Source organism: Empidonax traillii, unplaced genomic scaffold (assembly GCF_003031625.1).
Source record: "Empidonax traillii isolate 1590-97213 ecotype Southwest subspecies unplaced genomic scaffold, ASM303162v1 scaffold762:size303542, whole genome shotgun sequence".
Taxonomy (NCBI): domain Eukaryota; kingdom Metazoa; phylum Chordata; class Aves; order Passeriformes; family Tyrannidae; genus Empidonax; species Empidonax traillii.
This window is the reverse complement of record NW_020955955.1, coordinates 186,709-209,747: the sequence shown is the minus strand read 5'-3', so window position 1 is coordinate 209,747 and position 23,039 is coordinate 186,709. Positions and strand designations below refer to the sequence as shown.

General features: G+C 39.2%; 2 protein-coding genes across 4 annotated transcripts in view; both read left to right on the top strand.

Moving 5' to 3' along the window:
• Window positions 1-6,992: 6,992 nt before the first annotated feature.
• On the top strand, window positions 6,993-10,662 carry GJE1 (gap junction protein epsilon 1). The gene is made up of 3 exons (XM_027901110.1): window positions 6,993-7,111; window positions 7,689-7,871; window positions 8,278-10,662. The coding sequence occupies exons 1-3, from the start codon at window positions 7,073-7,075 to the stop codon at window positions 8,671-8,673; spliced, it is 618 nt and encodes a 205-aa protein (XP_027756911.1). The 5' UTR covers window positions 6,993-7,072; the 3' UTR covers window positions 8,674-10,662.
• A 1,972-nt stretch (window positions 10,663-12,634) lies between these two features.
• VTA1 (vesicle trafficking 1) overlaps window positions 12,635-23,039 on the top strand; it is a 34,092-nt gene continuing 23,687 nt past the window's right edge. For 2 of the 3 annotated variants that reach the window (XM_027901101.1, XM_027901100.1), the window contains exon 1: window positions 12,635-12,752. In XM_027901101.1, coding sequence (XP_027756902.1) covers window positions 12,638-12,752 — 115 coding nt within the window. In that variant the 5' untranslated portion in view covers window positions 12,635-12,637. Of the gene's footprint in view, window positions 12,753-13,119; window positions 13,245-23,039 lie in introns of those variants that run through there. The other variant, XM_027901102.1, reaches the window with a different exon arrangement.

Genomic DNA, 23,039 nt, shown 5'->3' with positions numbered 1-23,039 from the left:
CTGAGCGCGATGGAGACGACGAGGGGAGCGGGAGGGGCGAGGGGAGCCTCTCCCCCCGCCGCTGCCCTCCGCAAGCAGCCCCCGAGAGGCGCTCTCCGGCAAACCGGAGGGCTGTCCACCACGTCGGGCGAGAACGCGGGATCGCCTCCGGAAACCCGTCTTCCAGAATTTTACCCAGGTGAAACCACGGCGCTTTGAAACGCAGGGTGACGGGGAGCGAGGGACTTGGAAATGAAGAGATTTTATTACCGACGTCCATCTCTGGATTCTGCATAGATTTTACTCAAAGGCATCAGCTTTGTTTAAAGTTTTAGGCTTTGATTAGCGAAGTTGCATTTCACAATGATCTCGACATGGAAAGGGAGACAGGTGTTGTCTATTATCCGTGACTTACTATGCAAATAGTATAACATAGTGGAGGATGAATGTTGTTTGCCTCTTTGAAGAGGAGCATTTGTCCCTAGTGTTTCTTGCTTTTCAGTGAGGTGAGGTCTTTTACTTTCTAGTGCCTGCACGTGTATAGGCTTTCCAAACAGCTCCATCTGTTTCCAGCAGGAGCCATGAATGTACTTAGCCGTGTACATATGCTGGAAGACAGGCAGACCTACTGGACGGAAGTTTTTAAGACAAAGTGCTAACGCAGAGGGATAACAGCATTAGCCATTAACATGCTCTGCAGAGTTATTTCTTTGTTTCTTTTTCTCAAAAGGGAGGATGTATGACCTTGTAGCAAACTTGCTTTTTCATGTCATTTGAAAGAATTTTCTTGAAGCTCTCTGGCTTTATGACAGGTGTATGGAGAGTCTGTCCCCTGAAATATCAGAATCAAAGCATGTCCCATGTGTAGTGATACATAGTCTGTCCCTGGCATGCTGTCTATTGTAGGAATTAAATCAGAGATTTTTCTTAAATAAATTTTTACTAAGGTTATCAAACAAAAAGCATTGATGTTTCTTAAAAGTTACACCTCTCTGTATCAATAGATCGTTGTGACTCTTCTCACATCCCTGAATATATAAATGTGTTAAAGTAAATTACTGATTCATATAATGCTGAATAATTTTTTAGAGACCCAGCCAGTGCTAGGCCTCAGAAAAGATCAGGCTAGAGACTTCACCTTTACCACTAGGCAGCACATTAGAATTGTCACAGAGCTCCCCTGGAAGTGATTATTGTTACTGATCAAGTGTCCTCCACACAGTGTTAAATTCAACTACACTCCCTCCAAGGCAGCCTTACTGATGGCTTATATATTTGTCTAAATTGCTGTAAACCCTCTACTGAGCATACATGAAATTTTCTAAGATCAACACTATTCAGGTTTCTGCTAACACTCTGAATCAGTCTTTTTGGTTCCCATTGCTGGATCTCATATATGTCTTTAACACTGTAAGGTAAATTTTAAGACCGAGAGTATGGTCCTTTTGATAATTTATTTCAAAATGGGTTTATATATGAACAGTCAACATGATTCCCATTGGAAGAATAGTTTAAATTCAACATATGTTTAATAATAATTTATCTGGGACAAGAGTCTTTGAGTCTTTTTGCATGAATATCAACAGAAGAACACTTTAAAAGCTTCTGTTGGCAGAAGCTTATTGCAGTTTGAGTGGAGAGAAGTGAGACCCCTTGCTTTTTGTTGCACAATATCACCACTCCTGGTGCTGCCTTCCAGGAGAATTTCTTCTATTCTAATAAATTTTATCTGTCCTTTAGTCCACCGTAATTCCTAAGGTTGAGGAATTAGAAACATTTTCAGTGTGAATTTATGTTCTTGATTTTTATCAGTACTTGATTTTATCTACTCTATGTTTTTCAGAACTCTGAACAGCAAGGAAATAAGCTTTGGAGGGAGTGAGTGACTCCAGCTCTGAGAAAACAAAAATATAGTTTATGCTTCTAGTGTTGTTCAACAGATGTCTGTGTAAAGACAAGGGAATACACTCAACAAGCATGAATATAATTTCCTGCATTGGAAAAAAGGTGTTGGGGGAAGATCCACAGACCCTGACATAAACCAGTCGGAATTCAGATCTCCACATACAAACTGTTCATCATTCTCTTTTCAAACAAAATAGTACACCCGTGTCTTTGGATCTTATTTCAGATTACAGCCCTGAGACAATCTCATCATGCAGCTGTGACACAGTACTTGGCACAAGAGTAAGGGAGAGGGTGCCACAGGTAAGTGTTCCTAGTGGGAAAGAAACTGCACAGGCACAATCAGCCAGCACAGATGGAGTGTATCTGGGAGTGCAACACCATAGGGCAGGAACCACAACAACTTGAAAATGTGAGGGTTAATTCCACCTCATCAGTAATTCCCAAACATAGGGATTCATAATCCATTTGTGTAGAAATGAGGAAGTCAACACACCTCACAAATACCCTCTACAGAGAAGTTGTTCTGACAGAGAAAAACACTTCTTTCCCACATTTGTGCATCTCAAGGCACTTGGTAATTCCAGGGCTAATTCTAGATTTGCATATCACAACAAGCTTTGTGTAGTCCCTTGAAAATTCAAGTATATCTGCCACCAAAACTACTTGCAGTAAGAAGCCTTTAATTCAGCATGTGTGCTTACACATTAAATGAAAACTGGGTTGAAATGCAGTGCTGGAAGAGGTCATGTTTGAAGGCCTGATCGTCAGTCACACATTTAAAAGAAACATGACAACAACCCAGGAACAAATAGTATTTGATTTTAAACACTGAGCATTAGGAACCAAGCCTTCAACAAATTTTGTAGTATCACACATTAGACCAGCAGACACAGCTGGAAAAAGTGGGCATGCATTGTAACAGAGAGGGACTTCTTCCAGACAGTCAAATGTACAATAACCTTAAGTAACTCATTTTCTTTCTTATTACTTCTCAATAGAGGCCTTCCTATTTTAATGGAGGGGTTTGGCGCAGAAATTTTCATTTCATGTTCTTGAGTTAGGAGTTCTGTTTAAAGGACAAGAGGATACTGAAATAGATCATTTCCCTAGGTTTCAGAATACATAACAGGGTTTGCCACTTCCTATGTGGGTAGCTAGAAGTGGGTCCAAGAAGCAGCTAGGAAGAGTAGGCAGAGTCAAAGAAAGACAGGGAAGGAGACAAGGTCTCTTCAGCTGGGTATGAAATACTTCATGTTTGGAGTCAAGGAGGACAATTGTTCAGTTTCTAAGATCACATCTCTAAGGCCAGAGCTCAAACTCCAAGGTTAGACATCCAAACATCAAGCCTCTACAATTCTTACACTAGTAAAATAGCACTAGAAGTTTAACCTCTCATAGGCAATGCCAGTGCACTCCCTGGGAGGAGCTAATATGAGAAGAATTATTCTAAAGAGAAGAATTGTTGTGTATTTGTGTGGAGAATGTGACAAATAGCATAAGCTAGGAAACTAAATATCTTGAAAAGAGAAACACTGAGTTCAAGCTGCTCTAAGCAGCAGCAGCTAACTAATATAAAATAAGTCTGATATGTGCCATGTAGTCCTTTCCTCTTTAAGACTCCAAGGAACAGAAGAAATACCTGCACTCTATGGTTAGTACTGGGTACTGTCCAACCAGTACTATGTCCTTGGAGCACCAGGCTACAAGAAGTTTGTGGCCTCCCCAGCCTGTAAAGCTCCAACAAACATCAATATAGGAATTCTTCCTGTTAAGTCTGTATGACTGGACAAAGTGAGTGTAGAAAAGAATGCTAGTGATTCATCATGTGTATTTCTTATTTTTTTAGATTAAATTGACTTTGAATTAATTTTTTAAAAAGGTGAAGAAGAAGCTGTATTTATGACACATCTCCCCAGACTGCGTGGTGTGGCTGAGCCGTATCCGTGTCCAATAAACCTAAACACTAGTCCACCCCTCTCAGCTCTCAGACTTTGTATCCTGCCTGCTATACTTTGTGCCACACATACAACTGCAATCAGGAGGATCTGAGGAAGTCACCTGACTCCTAAGCCTCCTGAACTAGCTGAAGGTGAAGCAACCTCCATCTCAGGTCCAAACTGAAGTGCAGGAACCAGTCTGCAACTGGTAGAGGCTTCCAGTGGATCTGAGCTTCAACACAGGCAACTCTGCAAAGCAAAATGGAAATTCAGGTGCTTCCAGCATTAGACAATGCTGGAAAGCTGGCAGAAGCAGCTGTTTTCAAACATTTAGGCACGCAAGCTCTCTTTTTGCAGATAAAGACTTATTGTATTGATACCAATTCAATTTTTTGTGCCATTTTCATGATGCTGTTTCTTTCATGGCACAAGGGTAATAGGTGCCATTACATTTAACCATCCTAATAAAGCAATGAATTGGGTGCTTAATGTTAAACACACAGCTCATCCCTCTAAGCACAACTGCAGCTTTATGCATACATTTAGATTCCATTTGTTTTACTCTGATTATTCAGTAGGACTCCAAGTCATTAAAAGGTTAAAGAGCACATAGCTGAGTTGCCAACTTGAGTTGAAAGCCAGGCTTAGGACTAACTTAGAAACATGTGTGATATCAGCATCTTCCATCCCATTTGTTTGTGATAGACAATTACCAGACAGCTGCTTCTATAGATTCAAAATAAATAATGATTTTCTGTCAACAAAGTCCCATGGAATGGCTTGAGTTTCATCAGCAGACTACATTCAAAAGGACTGCACAATGCCAGCTTACTCTACTTCCATCTCAAGTTATCCTCCTAATGTGGTGTTACAAAGCACATTGTTGAACACACATGACAAAAGAAAAACATTGCTATTAGTTTCTCCTACTGCGAAGATAATGGGATTCCTGTGCCTGGTCTCATATGGCATGTATTGAGCCACTTCAAAGAAAGTGACAATTTTATTGTGGACACATTTATCACACTCAGTGGGGTTTCAGTGCAGACACTCATGGGGTTTGTAGTGGGTTTATTTGATGATCCCTCCAGAATTCTTTTTTTTTTTTTTTTCAGTTCAGTGCAGCTGTATTCCTTATGTGTTCCTAGAACTAAATCAGGGCATTGCCAGCTAACTCTTCCTTTAGCATCTTTATCATAGGACAGAAACTCAAGTTTCCATAGTGCTGTTTCTGAAGTTCTACAGAGAATGATTTGATTGTCATAGATTAGGTGGTCTAGTCAGGCAAGTAATTACATGATCCTCACCTAAAAATAACAAGATACAAAGTAGCATTTGTATAGTGCAGCTTTTTCCCTAAAATGTGTTCTTAAATATTGTTTCTATCTATAGTGGAATCAAATGCAGACCAACCTCCATAACTATTGTGGGATCATGTGCATCAATTAATGTGTAAATAATTACTACTACACCAAGCATAATGAAAAGCATTGACATACCTATCTCCATTTAGAAACCAGGAGTTTTCCAGTTTTCTAATTCTTGCATTTTTAAACATTTCTGCTTAAAGAGATCCTAATAAATACCAAAACCAGTATTTTTTGAGATATATTCAACAGCAGGTTTTCAATAGCAATTCACATTTTAAATAGTGAAATTACTGTAATATTACTGATATTAAACATCTCTCCAGTGTGCTGAGCTAATTTAGTCATTTCATAGTACTGTGGGACCATTCAAATTACTTTGGGATGATAATTAAGCTCCAGATGTATTATGTATTGAAAAACAATTCACTGTAATCACAGTTACTGCATTTTGGTGAAGGTTAGTCACACAGTCTGAGAACCACAGTACTTTATTGTGGATTATATACTGCTATGAGGCATTATTGCTTTTAGTTCATTCCACATACGCAAACCTCAGCATTCACTCTATGCAGCAGAGCAGCAGATTGCATTATACAAAGTTTGGAAACCCAGTCTCAGTGTTACTGATACAGCACCTTTTACAGTACTCCATGAGATAAACAGGCATTTCATTACCTGCCTGAACTAGAAATTGTAGTAAATAAGATGTACTTATTGAAGCATTTTGCAGCATCTTTGCAATTGAGTTACTTCAGCTGACACAGGGCAGATTCCCCTTACAAAGAGTGTTCTGATGTCTTGCAACAGTTATTTCAATGATGTCATTAATACAGTCACATTGAGGTACCTTGTACACACACAACAGCTAAATCCATACATAAAACGAACCGTGATTCCCCTCTCTCCCCTCCTTCTGCCTAGGCTTCCATGCCTACGAGCATTCATTACAGAGGGAACAATGGATTTTGTTACATCAGCCTGAAGTCACGCTGCAATCAGTTACAAGGGAGGCTCTCTCACAATAAAGGCAAAAGAATAAATACCCCTCTTTAGATTTTTTTTTGTCTGGATTTCACTTTCTTGTGCACCCAGAATGCCAAATAAACTATTGTGCTCCAGGGACTGACAAGTTAGCATTTCCCCTTTACTGGTTACCCGTCTCCTTTCTCCTCTACATCTTCTCATAAAATTCCCACTGGGTTCAAACTACTGAGTTGAGGTACATCCTTGAGGCTATTCAGCAGCAGAAGTGTCTGGTGCCTGCATGGGCTCGCATGCCTAGCTCTTCTAGAGATCTTTCAGCTGCACATACTGAGTAAGATGGCAAATTATTAATAGCAATTATAGCCATTAAGTTATTTATAGCAATTTTGGAGTGGTTAATAATATTTAATTCAATTGCTAGTTCTTTGAATTCAGAATCGTGGACCAACAGATTCCAAGTCTTGCTGCATCCTTTCTTTTTTTATTGGACTTAGTTAAAAAGAAGCTATTAAACTCTGGGTGTTCAGGCCCGCTGGGTCCCTGGTCCTCCCGCCGGCGGCAGCCCCGAGAGCGATGCGCCGCGTTCTTCCCCGGGACCGGGCCGGGGTGATGGTGGGTACAGAGGGGTTGAAAAGCCGGCGTCAGGCGGCGGGGCAGGGGCAGGTGAGCAGCCGGCAGGGGGGCGGCGGTGGCGGCCAGCGCTGCTGACGGTGCTGGCCCGGGATTATCGTCCGGCGCCAGCCGACCCCGCTTTTGCTGCGCCCGCTGCCGGCCCGACGGCGGGGGCCCGCCCGGGGAGAAAGGGCGGAGCGAGCCGGGGCGGGGGCCGGGGCCAGGGCCAGGGAGGGCTCCGGCTCCGGCCGCCGCCGCCCACACCGGGTACCTTCCCCAGACATGTCCCCCAACTACATCCGGAGCTTCTCGGAGGGATGTGTGAGTACGCGGGGGCGGCTCCCCACGGCCCTACCCGGCGCCGGGGTCCGGCCCCAAACCGGGCGGGGGCCGCGCAGCGCCCGCCGCCCCCGAGCACAGGGCAGCGGTGCTGCCCGGGCGGGACGCTGAGGGAGGCCTGAGGGGGGCTCGAGTGGGGACCTGAAAGTTAATTTGCACGAATAAGTATGGTTATAAGTATGGTCGGGTTTGATGGTGGCACGGCGGTCCTTGCTTTGGCATCACCTGACATCATGTCAACAGCAAAACGAATAGACTTTGGAGCCGAAGCGCTCAGCTCCGTCTGGCGCGTTCTGCAGCAGCGGAATACAGATAAAGGCAGTGAAACAAATGAACTGACAAGTGCTAGACAAATGAGCGTTTATATGAAATTAGTAGGAACAATAAAAGTGTTGTAAGCCATTATTTTGTTAGAAAGCTACTGTGGCCTTCATAGGCAAACTCCTTTTAAAACAAGTAGAATAAAATAAATATTTTGGATAATGAAAAAGAGCAAGTAGACCTCCAACAATAACAATGTTCATTTTGTTTTTATGGTGAATAACCCTGTGATTTGCAGCTCAGGCCACCAACGGTAATTGGCCAATTCCACACTCTTTTTTTTGGCTCAATTCGAATGTTTTTCCTTGGCGTTTTGGGCTTTGCTGTTTATGGAAATGAGGCCTTGCATTTCAGCTGTGACCCAGACAAGAGAGAGGTTAATCTTTTCTGTTACAACCAGTTCAGGCCTATAACTCCTCAGGTAACTTATCTTTTTTTGTTTGGTTGGGTTCTTTTAATTGTAAAAATCTAACATTAAGAAAATAAACTGCAAAATTTAAACATGAGTGTTCCATATAAGAAGTAGTAACTGACTGGGCTAATTATCCCTATCTTTTTTTCATTAGTATTTTCCTTTTAATAACACTTTATCTGTGACTAAATATGGATTTGTGCTTTCTGTCCTTCCTAACAACAATCCTCATGTTTCAGAAACTGACTGAACTTTTCAAATAAAAACATAACAGTCATTTTTACCTTTATTGTCATCTAAGTGTTTAAACATACATATTAAAAACAGACTTGCAAAATGTTCCAATATGTGTGGATTTTAACTGTCCCTATGCGGTTGTAAATGATCTGACAGCCGCCTTTCTGCTACATTTTAGGTATTCTGGGCATTACAGCTGGTGATTGTACTGGTACCTGGAGCCTTTTTTCACCTTTACGCTGCATGTAAGAGCATCAAACAGGAAGATATTCTCCAAAAGTCATCCTACACTGGTTTTTATATCTTCTCTGTTTTCTTAAGGATTGTTCTTGAAGTTGTTGCTTTTTGGCTTCAGATTCAGCTCTTTGGTTTCAAAGTGAATGCAATCTACATGTGTGATGTGGGAGCACTTGAAAAAAAGTTCAACATTACCCGGTGCATGGTGCCAGAGCACTTTGAAAAGACAATTTTTCTTATTGCAATGTATACATTTACTGTGATTACAATGATCTTGTGTGTTGCTGAAATTTTTGAGATCTCATGTAGAAGGCTAGGTTTCTTAAAAACTCAGTGATGTCAACCACTCCCAGTCATTTACCACCGTGTTCACCTGTAGTTTTATCAAAATTATTTCAAACCATAACAAAAAACATCTCCTGTTTTCTATGTAGTGTTGCAGAAGAGAACCTCATTCATGATTACTGCTGCAGAATAGTCATCTGACATTTACTCCTCATCTAAAAACTACCATATTATGTGAATAATCTTTGTTTCCATGTCAAGATCAAAGACAGTAAGATTTACAAGAGTAACATATTTTCATGACCTGCCACAAACAATAGTTTTGCCTCTAGAGGAGTGTCTGTATGTGAGGAGGAGGTAATTTATAAGTGTACTGTTATTCACAGCTTTTCTGAGTGCATGCAGTTGGTATTAATAAGGTTATTGACCTTCCAAGAAAAACTGTTCTAAATTTCTTACATGTTCTTATGGCTCGAGAATTAAGTGGTAATGGTCAATAATCTCTGAGCACCAGAAAGCATTTGAGCATCTTCCCAATCAGTGCCACTGTTGCAACCTGCATCTCAGATCCCTAGGGCAGAGACTCCTGGTTAGAACTGTGGGGACAACATATCCATCAATACCAACCAGCTTTGTAGTGGTCCAGCTAGTGTCACCTGCTGGCTGGGAATCTCCTTTTATAAGTGAGAGAGTCACATGGTATTCTTTGTGCTGACTGGAATGCCTTACCCTCCTTATGTTTTGGCTTAAGATGTAAAAAAATTTAAACGATTTAGTATGTTCCCATTTTGAAGGAGTAAAAGGGCTTTCTGACTTAATTTTGCATAAGAGGCTTTAAAGTGTCAAAATAAAATCTCGGAGATAAGCTTTCTCTAGGCCCAATAATGACTTGATTTCAGTGAGAGTTTTGCTTGTGTGTGACTGCAGAATTGGGCCCACAGAATTTTTTCCTGTATGTGCCACATCTAACTTCTTGCTCTGACTAAAGTTGCAGAATAACAGCTAAAAAAGAAGTCTGCATACTAAAATTATTCTATGCAATAAGTGTATGTGGTTAGATTAGGTTTCAAACTTTATATAGGTATCAGATATTTTTGTGTGCGACAGTTTCTTCTTAAGGACTAATAAACATATTAAATTTACAAGTGATTTCCTTGTGCTGGAGTGAGATAATGGAGATAAAACAGATTTTAGAACCAGAAAGAAAGGAGGAGGTAGTTTCCTGTATGAAATATTTAAAAATAGCAAACATAACAGTTAGCTATTTTCCGTTTGTTTTTCAAACATAAAAAGTTGAGATTCCAGTGACATTTGGGTCTTTTAAGGAATATTTGGAAAATTCTGGGAAAATTATTGCCAAATGTTTTAGCACCAACTGTTACTTAAGCAGTCCCAAACAAGATTGTAATCCTCACCTTCTAATTCTCCCTCACAAAAGTAATCCTCATTACATAAATAGAATTGCATGATTTAGGTGTCTTGGATTTGATTGAATCTGGGCCATTTAAAACAAAGTGGGTGACAACTAGATGTGTGATTTTTTTAATATGCTGATCAAGAACAAGATGATATATTTCAATGCATTCACTATATTAAATCATTAACGTTATTTTTTCCCTACGGAAATAAGATACATGTTGTCTTAAATAAATGTCCAGTCAAAACCATCAGATTTGTGCAATATTAAACTTACTTGTAAGTTATTTGATATTTGCAAGCATTAGAAGTGGAATAAAAATCACTGTGCTAATTTCTTGTTTGCATAATGTGCCATGTGCTTTGGTTGATACATGTGTAATTTTTCACTGTATGTGTCAGTATCCGTCTGGAATTATTCTTTGCAACTGAAAACTGTAATCTCAGGTAAAAAACCCTTTTTTATTTATGAAAGAATACAATACATAGAACTACTAAAAAGAAGAATTTAATTTCATGTGCTAGGTACAGTTGTGATCAGTGGTACACAAATCACACTTAATCAGATATTTGTATAGTAATAAAATAACTTAATCACAACCTTGTCAGTATTTTCCCTGGTGCTTAATATTTCCATTGCTTGCTGTTCTTCTTCTGCAGTGTAGATTTCCAAACACTTCAGACAGGTCAGAGGAGTGCCAAAACCCCCAAAAATCTGGAACATATTAAAAAGTTTCCTTCTTGCAAATGAGTTACAACACCAATTTTTTTCCCTGCATTTCCTGTGAAATTAAAACTGTCAAATTCCTCAGGTTTTCATTTAGAAACAAAATGTGCATTATTGCCTTTTAGTGCAAATGTTTTTCTGTGACTGATTCTGTTATTAGTTTCTGGAACAAGTTGATGGAGATATTATGTTCATGTAAAGAAACCATTTCCCCATGGTTGTCAACACTTCTCTTTCCTATATTTGCCATTTGTTTTCCTGGCATTCATTGTACTCAAGTGTCTCTAAACTTTTGTTAAGCCTGGTCTCCCAAACTCCCACCACTTTAATCCTCATTTACACTGTTTTCTATCAGCTTCCTTCCACTCTTACTCCCTCTGAGATTGATATGCCTTCATGTGTTCCTTTCTCTGTGTTGCACTGATTTTAACTCAAATGCTTAGCATATATTTGAGATGATCTGAAGGTTTGGGGTTTTATTGCCATTATGAAAGGAATTATATCCACTTTGGGATTCTTTGATTCTATCCTATTTCTATAACAGTGAACATGAAGTCCTGTCTCCCAGAACACTGAGGAAGCATTTTTGTTGCTTACATCAGGTTCACACTGTAAGTGCTTCTCTGACCTTTTCATTGTTCTCCACTATACTTGAGCCACCTCATTTTCACAGACAGCACTCAAAGCAATCCCCAGCTCATGTGTTTGTAGTCGGTTTTGTCTCTAGTCAGCCATCACGACCATTTTAGTTTTCACTTAACAAAGAGCTGTAATTGTGATGTGATTGTATTTACATCAAAGATACAGCTGCTGTAGGCCAGCCAGCTTCTAGTATACCACCACAACATCCTCCCAGTCCTGTAACCACTCCTGGTTCTGTTCCCTTCTTGGCATTCTTTCTTCTGTTCAGACATCATTTTCCTTCTGTTCTCTTTTCAGCACTCTCCCATGCCAGAAATGAGACAACGTAACCACCTCTTCTACCCCTTGCTTCCCTCCAACACACATCTTTCTTTATGCCCTGGAGCACTGACATTCTCTTGCCTTGCAGTCATTTTGAGACCAGGAAGATGTTTGGCAACAGGGCTACATAAAAGAAATTTAAAAACTATTTTAATTATGCTGTCAGAATGAGAAGCTGATAGACACTGAAATAATATTGCAATAATTTGTGAGATCCATTTGAAACCATTTTGCTTCAACAGTTCACATTTCTTTTGCTGTTCTTATCTGCTCTCAGCAAAACCAGAAATCCTTGGGGGTCCCTCCAGTAAGAAGTTATCTGGGAAGTAGTGATCCTACAAGATGTACGTTCCAGGGCTAGTGGACCTGCTGACAGCTGCTGGGAAGCAACCCAGCCCTTTTTGCCAGGCCATGGTAGCATATGGCTTCTCCAGCAAGATGAAGGGCAGAGGTCCAGGAGAGAAGGTGCAGTTCAGCCCCTTCAGCCCTCTGGACGCCTGGTGAGGCTTGGCGCAGACCAAACGGCAGGTTTCTCGATCTGTTACTTCCAGGTGTACCTCCACAGGGAGGGTCTCCACAGCTCCTTGGGAAGGGAGACAAGGGGGATGGAAAGGGCGTCAGTGAGGGCACAGCCGGGGCCAGGCAGGGCCAGGGGAAGCCCCAGCCGCCCCGAGGTCTCCAGGCCCTTCCTCACGGCTGCTGTGGGACGCCTTTCAAGCACTAAGGGGCCACGCAGGTGGGGCTTGAGGCTGTGCGACGCCATGGCCGGGCGGGCGGGCGGCCGCATGGAACGCTGCCTCCCGCCCGACCAGCAGGGGGCGCTGCTCCGCCCTCTCACCCTCCGGCCCCCGCCCACGGCGCCCGGAGCCGGAAGCGGAAGCGGCGCGCGCCAGCCCCGGGAGCGAGAGCCATGGCGGCCCCGGCCCCGGCACTGCCGCCGCTGCCGCCGCCGCTCAGGAGCATCCAGCACCACCTGCGGACCGCGCAGGAGCTGGACAAGCGCGAGCCCGTGGTGGCCTACTACTGTAAGTGAGTGAGGAGGAGGCGGCCGCGGCGCCGCCCCGCCGGTCCCTGGCCCGGCCACCGCCCCCCTTGCCCCAGCCACCGGTCGCCGCGCCGGGCGGACAGCCCCTCCCTCCCTTCCTTTGCCCTCCCCTCCTTTGCCCTCCCCTCCGCTCCCCTCTCCTGTCCTACCCGCCCGGGGGGCCTGTGGGATGTGCGGGTTCGCGGGGGAGGCGGGAAGGCCCCACCTCTGGGCGGTGCAGGGTGGTCGCGGTCCTGCCCCGCCCTGCCCCCCGTGGGCTCTACCTTGTTGTGGAGTTAAAAGCTCTTCGCGGGCGGGGTGGGTATGTTAGCAGACTAGATGCGTGCTTGTACACGCGTGTGTTGAGTGCAGTGTTCTATCAGTGTTGGGATAGCCTTAATAAGTATGGCATCAAAAAAAGAAGTAATACTTGCGAGCCTTTTCTTAGTTTTTCTCCTCCAGAAAAGACCTCCTTTCTGTCCTGTGTGTCTGAGTAAGAGTTAGGGGTTTGAGAGTCTTTGGTCTTGCCAGTAGTGTTCCTTTTATTTTCTATGGGGTTTCGTCACCTTCTCAGGGATCTCAAAGGGGGCGAGTGGGTGGCTTTTTTTGTTTCACTGAAATGAACACAGCAAAACCTTACTGTAAACCTTCCGAATTAGTAGGCAGTTTTTTTAAGCTGATAATGGCTTCTAAGCTGATGGTCGTCAGGGTGAACTGTGAGCCTTTCTAAAAGACTTTTCGTAGCGAACCAAGAAATGCGGGCCTGCTGTTAGTCTTAAATTCCTGTTACGGTTAAACCACACTGGGAAAATGCCTGAGATCACCAGAAATGTCTGTTTATGTTTGTGACGACCCACCCTTAAGGGGAAGGAAGGTGTGTAGTCACAGTGTTGGTTTTTTTTTTCTTTTTATTGAGAAGAGAGGTCATCTGAGGGGTTTACTTGGCTTGTCTTCAAAAAGAGCTAAAAAGTAGATGTAGTTTATTTGTAAGGATGAATTCATGAAATTGGAACTTCAGAAAACTCTGAAAAATCTATCAGTTCAGTGACAGAAGAATAATATAAACTTTTATGTGTTACAGAGGAATACTGTGCTAATACGGAAAATTGCAACCAGAGAAGTGAGAGAGCCATATATTGGAACACTAGTTGTTCTCAATAGTACTTGTTTTTTATTTAATGGCAAAACATGGTTCAAGACACACTTTGTATAGCAGGAATCACCATCTAGGTCAAGTTGCACTGGTTTTTTGTTGTTGTTTTCTATCATATGTAACACCCTCTCTGACTAGACAAGAAAAAGACTAGCATTTAGTGTAGATGACAAGGTACAAGTCTATTTTTATTTTAGAACAGAATTGGTTTAGTGTCTGAACCCTGTTTTTGTCTTTTGCATTCTGAAACTTAATGTAAATCTTAGTGTAGAGGGAAAAAAAAAAGCCTGTGTTGGATAATTACTATTTTCTGTAAAGTTATTTACCTTATCTGTCCTAAGTAGTCTGAAAATTTTATTTTTCATTTGAATACTTCAACACATCTGATTCATTACCGAGTACAGTGAAGGCTATATTCTAATTAAAGTATTACAGAAAGTCAAAAGCAGTGACACCTCTTTTTCAGGTTAGGTCTTGCCCAGATCCTTTGTTCTTTTAAATACACAAAGGAGAAGAATTAATTTTCACCAGTGTTCCATTGGTGACACTTATTTCCTCCCGTGGTGGATGAGTTTGTCTGGATTGACTAAAATGCAGAACTCCTGTTTCATAGCATTTTTTTTCCCTTCATTTAGTTCTGACTTTGAAGCAAGAAGATTTATGAGCCATTAATTTTTAACACTGTGGGTTTAGAGCAATTATGTGAAATCCCAAAGTTTTAATTATTAATATTGCTTCTGTCAAAAAATTGTACTGAATATACTTCTAACATTCAATGAATAATAAAAGCTTTAATAAAAAGATAGGTTTTTAAAAATGTAGGTCTGGGTATACAAAAAAATTTCAGGATACTTTTCAGGTAAAATTTTGAAAGCAACGCAGATTTATGTAGAGTTAAAGCAGTGTTTCTCATTTGATGCTTCAGTGAAAAAAGTGGACATCTCCTTGTTTAGCCTTTGAAATGTGTTTCAGAGGAGCTCTGTATTTTCTGTAATGTATTGTGCGGAGGGAATAGTGTGAGGAAATCTTGGTGTGTGCTGGAACATGTGGTGTTCTCTGTGCTGGCACTTCTCCACCAGCCTCATCTGCAGGTGCATGCCTGGCACTGCATGTGTCCCAGCAGCCAGAGGGGACCTTGCAGTGACAGCTCATGTGATGGGTCGGTGCTGCATGTTCCATCGCAAGGCTGCTTGCACAGCCACTCTGTGAGGCGGAACCATCTGAGTTTTGGTCATCTGATGGGTGTAACTGCCAGTCTAAAGAGTGACATGTTCGTGGCTTTGGAATGTTGCTATAAGTGTCTCGTATCTATAACAAAGCTTTGGTCCTAGTATTATTAATGTTTCCATGGCATAGTAGTTGTCAGTATGTTTGCTAGGTTTTGATTTATGTTCATTTTAGGTAAATTCCACATGTATATTTCTGATAATAAGAGCTGTGACACAATTTAGTTTGAACATCAGAAGCAAAACTCTGACAAGATATGTTTACAGCTTAAAATATTACTTTCTATAGCTTAGCAATAAAATTGTCAGGAGTGACTACCTACTGCCTTGATAATATTTTTGTCTCTCATCAGCATCCATGAGAGGTGGTATATGGTGCACTCTTAAAGCTGGGAATTTAAATGGCAGTTACACATTTTATTTGCATACACCATTTTAAATTTTTATCTCTTATAGCACACATGAAGCATTAAGCTAGCATAAATCAGTAGTGCCACCTAAAGAAGATACTGTAGTCCTTCTCTGGCCTCTCATTCCCAACCCTAGTGTGCTTGAGAAGCGAATGTTGATGCAATTGTATGATGAAAGCCAGTAATAAGCTATTTTTCATCCAGGCCAATTCACTGCTGCTTAAACAGCAGTACTCCCACGCAGAGAAGAACAAGGAACAGGACACAGTGACTTGGGGTGAAGACAGGACTCCTGCTTTTTTGATATTACTGGCGTATGTTGATTTAAAGAAACTGTAATTTAATGAACATGACTTTGTTTTACACAGTATGAATAGCTACAACAGGGATTATTTGTATTTTTCAATTGCCAAATGATTTTCCCCATGAGAAATAAAACGTGGTAGAAAAATTATGTTCTTATATGCTGTAACACATCACAGATACTTTTTGTTGTGGTATTTCCTAGAAACACTGCAAATATTAAAAGATGAGTTTATTGCTGGTAGTCCTGTCTATTCCTTACAAAACCTTTGTGCTTAAACTCCTTTTTAGGTATTCAAATTCCAAGCAGCAAGTGATCAGTACCTTTAAATGCTGTGTGTAAACTGTTGCTTTTTTAGCTCTGTCATTAGTAGATGGACATAACTGATTGAAGCAATAAAGATATGATACATACTGTCAGGAAGCAAATATAAATTTACTTGGTTGTTAAATGTGTTCTACTTAGAACATAGACTGTAAAGAAATAAAAAAAAAATTTTTTTTTTTTAAGTTGTACAGTTCATGATCTCACAAAATAATTCTCCTTAAAAAAGATTAGACCCTTAATGGTTAATGTATATAGCTATTTCAGGTTCAGTAAAGGTCAACTAATTCAGCAGGTATAAGGGAATACCAGAAAACTATGCTACATTGGTTGTCTACCAAAAGACAAATAAGTAATTGGTAGTCAATAAAATAAAAAAGTTGAAAAAGTTGAAAACTTACACGAGTCTAACTGTTTGACTACTTTGAGATGTTATTCTACAGACACAAGGAGGCAGGCTCTGATAAAAAAATCTCTGGCCTGTAATACTGAAGAAATTATATCTCTGGCATAGACAGTTTGACTCAGAAGTTATTTTTTAACAATTGTAAGTCTTGAAAGTAGCTGTGTCTTCCAAAAACCTTCTAGTTTAGATTTTAAAGCAAGATTTTCTTTAATGGCTGTTGCTTCAACCTTTCAGTTAAACTCTTTGCAAAGAGGTGATAGTTTATTTCGGGCTTCTGTACTTACCGGGCATTGATGTTCTCATTCAAAAGTATTGAGAGAATGCCAGTGAGTTGCCAGAAAAGGACTGATATTTCCTGATATATAACACCCTAACATACAACAGTGTTTGGATATTGCATGTATGCAACATGAGAAATTATGATTCTAGTAACTTCTGAAAAGCAGAGCTGTGATGATTTTTGTTTTACAGTGTACTAAACATCAAAAAACATTTACGTGAGACCAGTAAATTTGATCTTAAAAAAGGTGTGAAAAAGTCTTCACTTTTTAAATTCTTGAAATGCAGAAGCATCAGAGAAATGCTTCTGAAGGATCTTGGTATCATATTAATGTTTCTGGGTTTGTGAGATCAAGCAGGAGAGAAAAAGCAAAAGAGACAATTTGTTTCCTCACAACTAGTTGACAACCTCTTGAACCAAAAGATTTCCAGGGCATGAAGTAGGCTTCTTTCAGTTTAAGCCAGACTGGAGGGTGTTCCACAGAAGTGCTTCAGATTTGTACTCTAATCACTACAAGCTCTTTGTCATTGTGACTTGACCATAACTAATCCAGAGTAGCTGCCTTGTCCTTCTCTTGCGTTCTAGAGATCTCAATTGCTATAAATCCTACATTTAATGCAGTTTTTCTGATTTAATTAAAAATATTTCCTTTATTGGACCCTAGAGACAAGCTTCTATAAATACTAGTAATTTAAATATTCTACATATAGATCTCTTACTCAAATTTTACAAATCAAGATTAGTCTTAAACCTGACTGAAGTATGGTAGTGCAAAATACAGAGTAATTTCCTAGGATTCATAATAGATATTACTAGATTATTTGTCATCTAACATTAAAAGTTACCACTCTGGTTTGTCATTGGAAATTTTGTCTCACCTCTTTATCTTGTTTACAAGTTGCTATTATTCAAATAAAATGGAATTGTAATGTAACTTACTGTAACTGTCAGGCATTTTGAGACATTTGAGATCATTTTGGCTTGACAGAATTTGTCTAGTATGTTACATAACCCTTAATTATACTGTTATCAGTCCATTTTCCTTGGTAAAACTTAAAATACTGTGAAAGAATCTGAGGGGATAAAGGGGTCATGATACTATCCTTTTTTTGTTACGAGTTTCTTAATTATATTTGTTCGTAGTCTTCATTCCCCCCACTTTTACAACAGATCTTTTTTTTACATTTCTCTCTAAACTAATTTTACTTTAAAGTGAATATTTTAAAGTAATTTGCTTTCTCTGGAATGTTTTAGGTTTTTGAATTGATGCTGCCAGCCTAATATCTTCTCTTTTGCTAGTTTCCTTCAGCATCACATAACAAAGAGGCAGTATAAGACCCTTCAAAGTTTGTTTGTCAGAACTGCTAAATCTGTTTTTAAAAGTCTTTGGATTCAGACAACTTGGACTTAGCCATGTAGAAATAGCATATATTTATGATCTGCACGCAGAAATTGCATGACTGAAATGTAGCACATTAATGTTCATAAAAGCAAGAGTAATTCATTTTTATATGAAAATATGTTTCCAGTAGTTTTGGATTTGAGTAGAATCTTTATGTCCTTTGCTTCCTACATTTGTATTCCAGCTGTTGGCTTCCTGTACCAGGCAGTTAACAAATGTTTTTCTGTCACTGGCTTGACAAAGGAAAGAGGAAGGTGAAGAATATGAATGAGTAATAAATTATGGCCTGAAAAAGCTTTAATTCCTTAATCAGAATCAAAATATAGCTAAAGTTTACTTCAATGTTATTTGTTAGTATTTTATGTCAATTTGTTACTCTCAAATGTCGTAAATATTCCACTTGCTAATAATTTTTCTTTTTGTATGCCAGAGAATTAAATATGTACAGGGAAAAAGAAATATAATCTTTTGATCCTGTTAGGCCAGGAAAAAGAAAGATGGATAGGAGGACAGAATTTTTTGTTTTGTGCATGCTTGCTGGCTGGAACTTTAGTTCTCCAGTATTTTTTACTTGGCACGGAGTTAGTTTAAAATGGGAGTGAGGGGAGTTTCAGTTGTTATCCAAACATAAATCTGGAGTAACTTAATGTGTATGAGGAATGAATGCCTGGCACATACTAAAGACAAAATACTTTCTCTCAAATTGTGCTGGGTGTTAGCAAAGGAAAAATAACGTGACATAAATGAAGACAAAGAAGTTTCTGTAAAGCTCACTGTGTAATTCCATCCAGCACACCCACATTTAGTATTTACTGAACAAAGATTTAAGGGCAGCAAGTCAAGATGTATATTTTGTAGTTGTCTTAGCAAAACATTTTTGTGAGAATGATAACTTACCAAGTCTTTATGAATTTGAAGATAAATGTCCTGTCTGCAAACTGAGCAAGCTCTCTTTTAGTTAATAATTAGCAAAACAGTTTTATCTTTGTGTATAAAACTACAAGTGACTTTACTTATAATATTCATTAATATTTAGACATTAGCTCTATGTAGCCTCCTTTACCTCCTGAGTGCTTTACTTTACGCATATACTACTGTTGTTGGCCACATTAAAGTCTTTTTTGCTACTTGATTTAGATAAAAGTGGCAGAAAATAGTTTCGTTTTGTGGTAATTAGGGACATGCACTTTGGACATTTTTTTCCTGTGAAATAATTTTGATGTAAAATGGCATCTCAGGTAGGGTAATATAATAAGGTAATAATGTAATAAGGTAAAGTAATGCATTTGTAATACAGAACACTAAGAGGATTTCTTTCCGTGGTGTCCATACTTTCAGGAGATTAACTTCCACTTGTTGGAAGTTGAACCACTTCCATTAAAGCAAAAGTTTTGTGACTTAGCAAACACAGTAATAATACATACATATTACTTTTGCAGTATTACAGGAACCAAAACAGCTGTATCTCAAGGAATGTAAATAATTACCCTCTTTTCTTTTAGATATGGGGGGGAGGGGGCAACTGAACTCATGTCACTGTTGACTTTCTCAGCAGAAATGTTGGAGGCAGTAAACTTTTAGCCTCTTGCTTATGAGTTATTTGCTACTGAGATTACCTGTCAACGTAAACACAAAGGACAGTTCTTTAATCATTAACTGCCACTTTAAAATTTGACTGACGATATTAACAAAGCAAAGTTACATTTTGCTCACTGCTGATGAAAATTTAGTGATTGAGTTTGACCATTTGCTGCAGGTTAGACAGGAAAAGGGCATTAATAGATTTCCATCACTATATGAAAACATATTTTTCAGATACTATTAAATATCTTTACCAAAAGTATTACTTGTGTGATGAAGTACACACAAAAGTTATGCCGGAGAGTTCTAACACCTTAATTGGCAAAGTAGTTAGTATCAAAAGAAACACAGTCTTACAGGTAGCCTTCATGTAGTACACTTGGGATGTTTCAAAATTAGAGAGAGCAGAGAGAATGGCAAAAAATGCAGATATGGAAAAACTTGCATTTGGAAATTAATTCTTTGCCTTAGGAATACAATATAATAATACTCAAAAATGGAAAGAGTAGAACTAGTAGACACTTTTTCCTGTTGTTGGTAATAAGGCAAGGGATTTGAAAAGAAACTGCTTTCAAATTCACTCACATATTGGTCTTCATACAGATAGATAATTTCAAAGGAAAAATTTTGAAACATTAAAAATATTTTTGTTTCAGTGATGTCTTTAAAGGTAAATACCAGATTATTTCCTCGACTTCCTATTTTGTTTCTGTCCCGAGAAATCTCTAATTTTTTAGTGTTTAGGCTATTTTACGTGCTGTTTGCTTGATAAGTTTAGTGATTGTTGATAGAGGTTTTCTATCCCAAAGACCTACTTTTGACTAGAGCAGTGCTGAGTAAAGCAGTAAGTGTGCCTAAACATACTTAACAACATTATGTTTGGCAATAGTGAGAGATTCAGACTGTGGAGAGTGTACTTTTTCTTCTGTGTCTTCAGTTCATCGGCTGAAACTGAAGTTTGTGGAGATTTTGACTGGTAGGGTCTGGTTTGCATTTTCTGACCTGCAGGTTGCCTCATCCTTCATTACAATCAGGTTCTTCTATCAATGATATCTGAGTCAAAAGTACCTTTTGGTATGGAATGCTATTAGGTAGTGATACTCTGTCAATAGTAGTTTTCACAAACACCCTGCTCTTCCTTGAATACCACTTACTAGTGATGGAAGGAATAGCTTTTACCTTTAACTCAATGACTGCCTCATCAGAGGCTTGTCTAGACAGGTTTGTTATGCAGTGGTCCTCCTTTTAAATGTATGTGAAGAAGTGAGTATCTAAAAATTCTGGACTTCAAAAGTTCTTAAAGATCACACTAGACTCTCTTGTCACAGTTACTTAAGTGTGCTTTGACCTTTTACCAGTTCATAAGATCTTTCAGGAAATCTCCTATACAATTTATATAGGCATTGATACAAATTGGGGTTTGGTGGCTAAATGTGGTAACTGCCTCATATGGTCAATTTTGTGGTACAGAGATGTAATTGCTGTGACGGGTGGAACACATTTAATCTCAGGTGACATTAATTGTCTGTAGGACATGTCTGTTCTTAGTATCTGTAGAACTGCTGCTGCTACATCACCTTCATGTTTTCTTGACAGTCTGTGCTTTGGATAATAGACCTTCAATCTTGAATGACCTAAGGATTCTTGGGCACTTTGGTCTCAGAATTTTCAATTGGCAGGAAAGTGGTGTTGGTATGGAACATTGCTTGATATCACCCACAGTGTAAAGTTATGTGTGGACAAGAAAAACATGTTTCTTAACTGTAACTGTTTTTCTCCAACCCGTATTTTCTGTGTGTTCAAGACTTGATCTTCTGCATTTGTTCATTGGAGTGCCTGAAGGAGTCTTAAAGTTTTTCTGAGACTGAAACCCTAAGAGGGAAAAGGGCTGACTTTTCAGAGCTGCCTACAAAGCGTACAGATGGCACAGTCCTGTATATACACCCCTTTGGGTATAAGTGAGGCAAAAAAATTACCTTGCTTTCACTATTTAAATGGATGTATTTGCAAAGAGGTGAAAAAAGTCACGTATGGGTAATATAGGAGTAACAGTTAAAAATTAGGAGATATTTTAATTATTAAACATCCTCAAGACTAAAGACATTTGCAAGATCCATTTATAGGGGAACAGAGTTCTTTTTATGTAATTGAGTTATGGAAGAGATCTGAAGATGCATACTTCAATAAGAAGATAAATCTCTATTCAGTAATGACCAAGGGTATTCTGAATTTGTCGCCCTAATACATATTGGTCTCAATTTATTTGCTTCTGAAAATATCTGATACTTCCATCCATCAAAAAGAAATAACTGACGTAGATGGCTCATAGGTTTAGCAACCTTTATATTAATTCTTAAGTTTTATATTACTAAATTATGAGCACATGAAATTTGTTCAGGGGAGCTTACAGTCAAGGATTTACTTAAAAATCAATTTAATTGAAGACTGAGCATTAATTCCTCATCATGTGATGATGATATTTTAATTGACGATAGACTTAATTTATTTCAGTGCCTTAGATACAAATGTCTGTCTCTTTCTGTGTTTGAATTTCTTTGAAATCTAATTTCAACTTTATGCATGCTGGTTTCATAATGTTTAATATTGACGTGTCAGCATCTTGAAGATAAATAAGGTGGGCTTAAGAGTGCCTATCAGTCATTAACTCAATATTAGTATTGTCACTTGATGAAATCTACATAGCATAGAAAGTGTCTTGTAGGACTCCCTTAGAGGTCAAGAGTGAGAGTTAGTGGAACGCCTTTTTTGTGAAAAATGCTCTGCATTTGGTTACTGAATGTTTCTGTGCATTTTCCCTTCTTTGCACATGTTAATCCTAGTAAATAACAGTTGTTTGGGTTTGCCCGTAGTTTCATGAAGCCTGTAAAGTTCTGCCATGTGCATATCTAAATTTCACAGATTTTTGGTAGTAAAAAGATAACTTTTAATCAGAAGATGTTCATCATCATTTGTTTTCAAGATCGTATTAAAAACTGACAAGTCTACTTGCAGATAAAGTTTAATAAAGCCTATCTTGTTTGCTTTTAAGATCACTCAAGATTGTGTCTTGAGTTGTTTGATGCTATATACATGGCATAAAACATGGATAATGGATGCCTAATTCCATTTGTTAACTGGTTCCTGTGACATGAGGTTCCATTTTTGAGATACATGTACGCACTCCTCAAATCTACTTGAAGTT

Coding starts and splice junctions, on each gene's coding strand:
- GJE1 (XM_027901110.1), top strand. CDS start 7,073: ATGTCCCCCAACTACATCCGGAGCTTCTCGGAGGGATGT. Junction 7,112..7,688: donor GGAGCTTCTCGGAGGGATGT/GTGAGTACGCGG, acceptor TGTGATTTGCAG/CTCAGGCCACCAACGGTAAT. Junction 7,872..8,277: donor TCAGGCCTATAACTCCTCAG/GTAACTTATCTT, acceptor GCTACATTTTAG/GTATTCTGGGCATTACAGCT.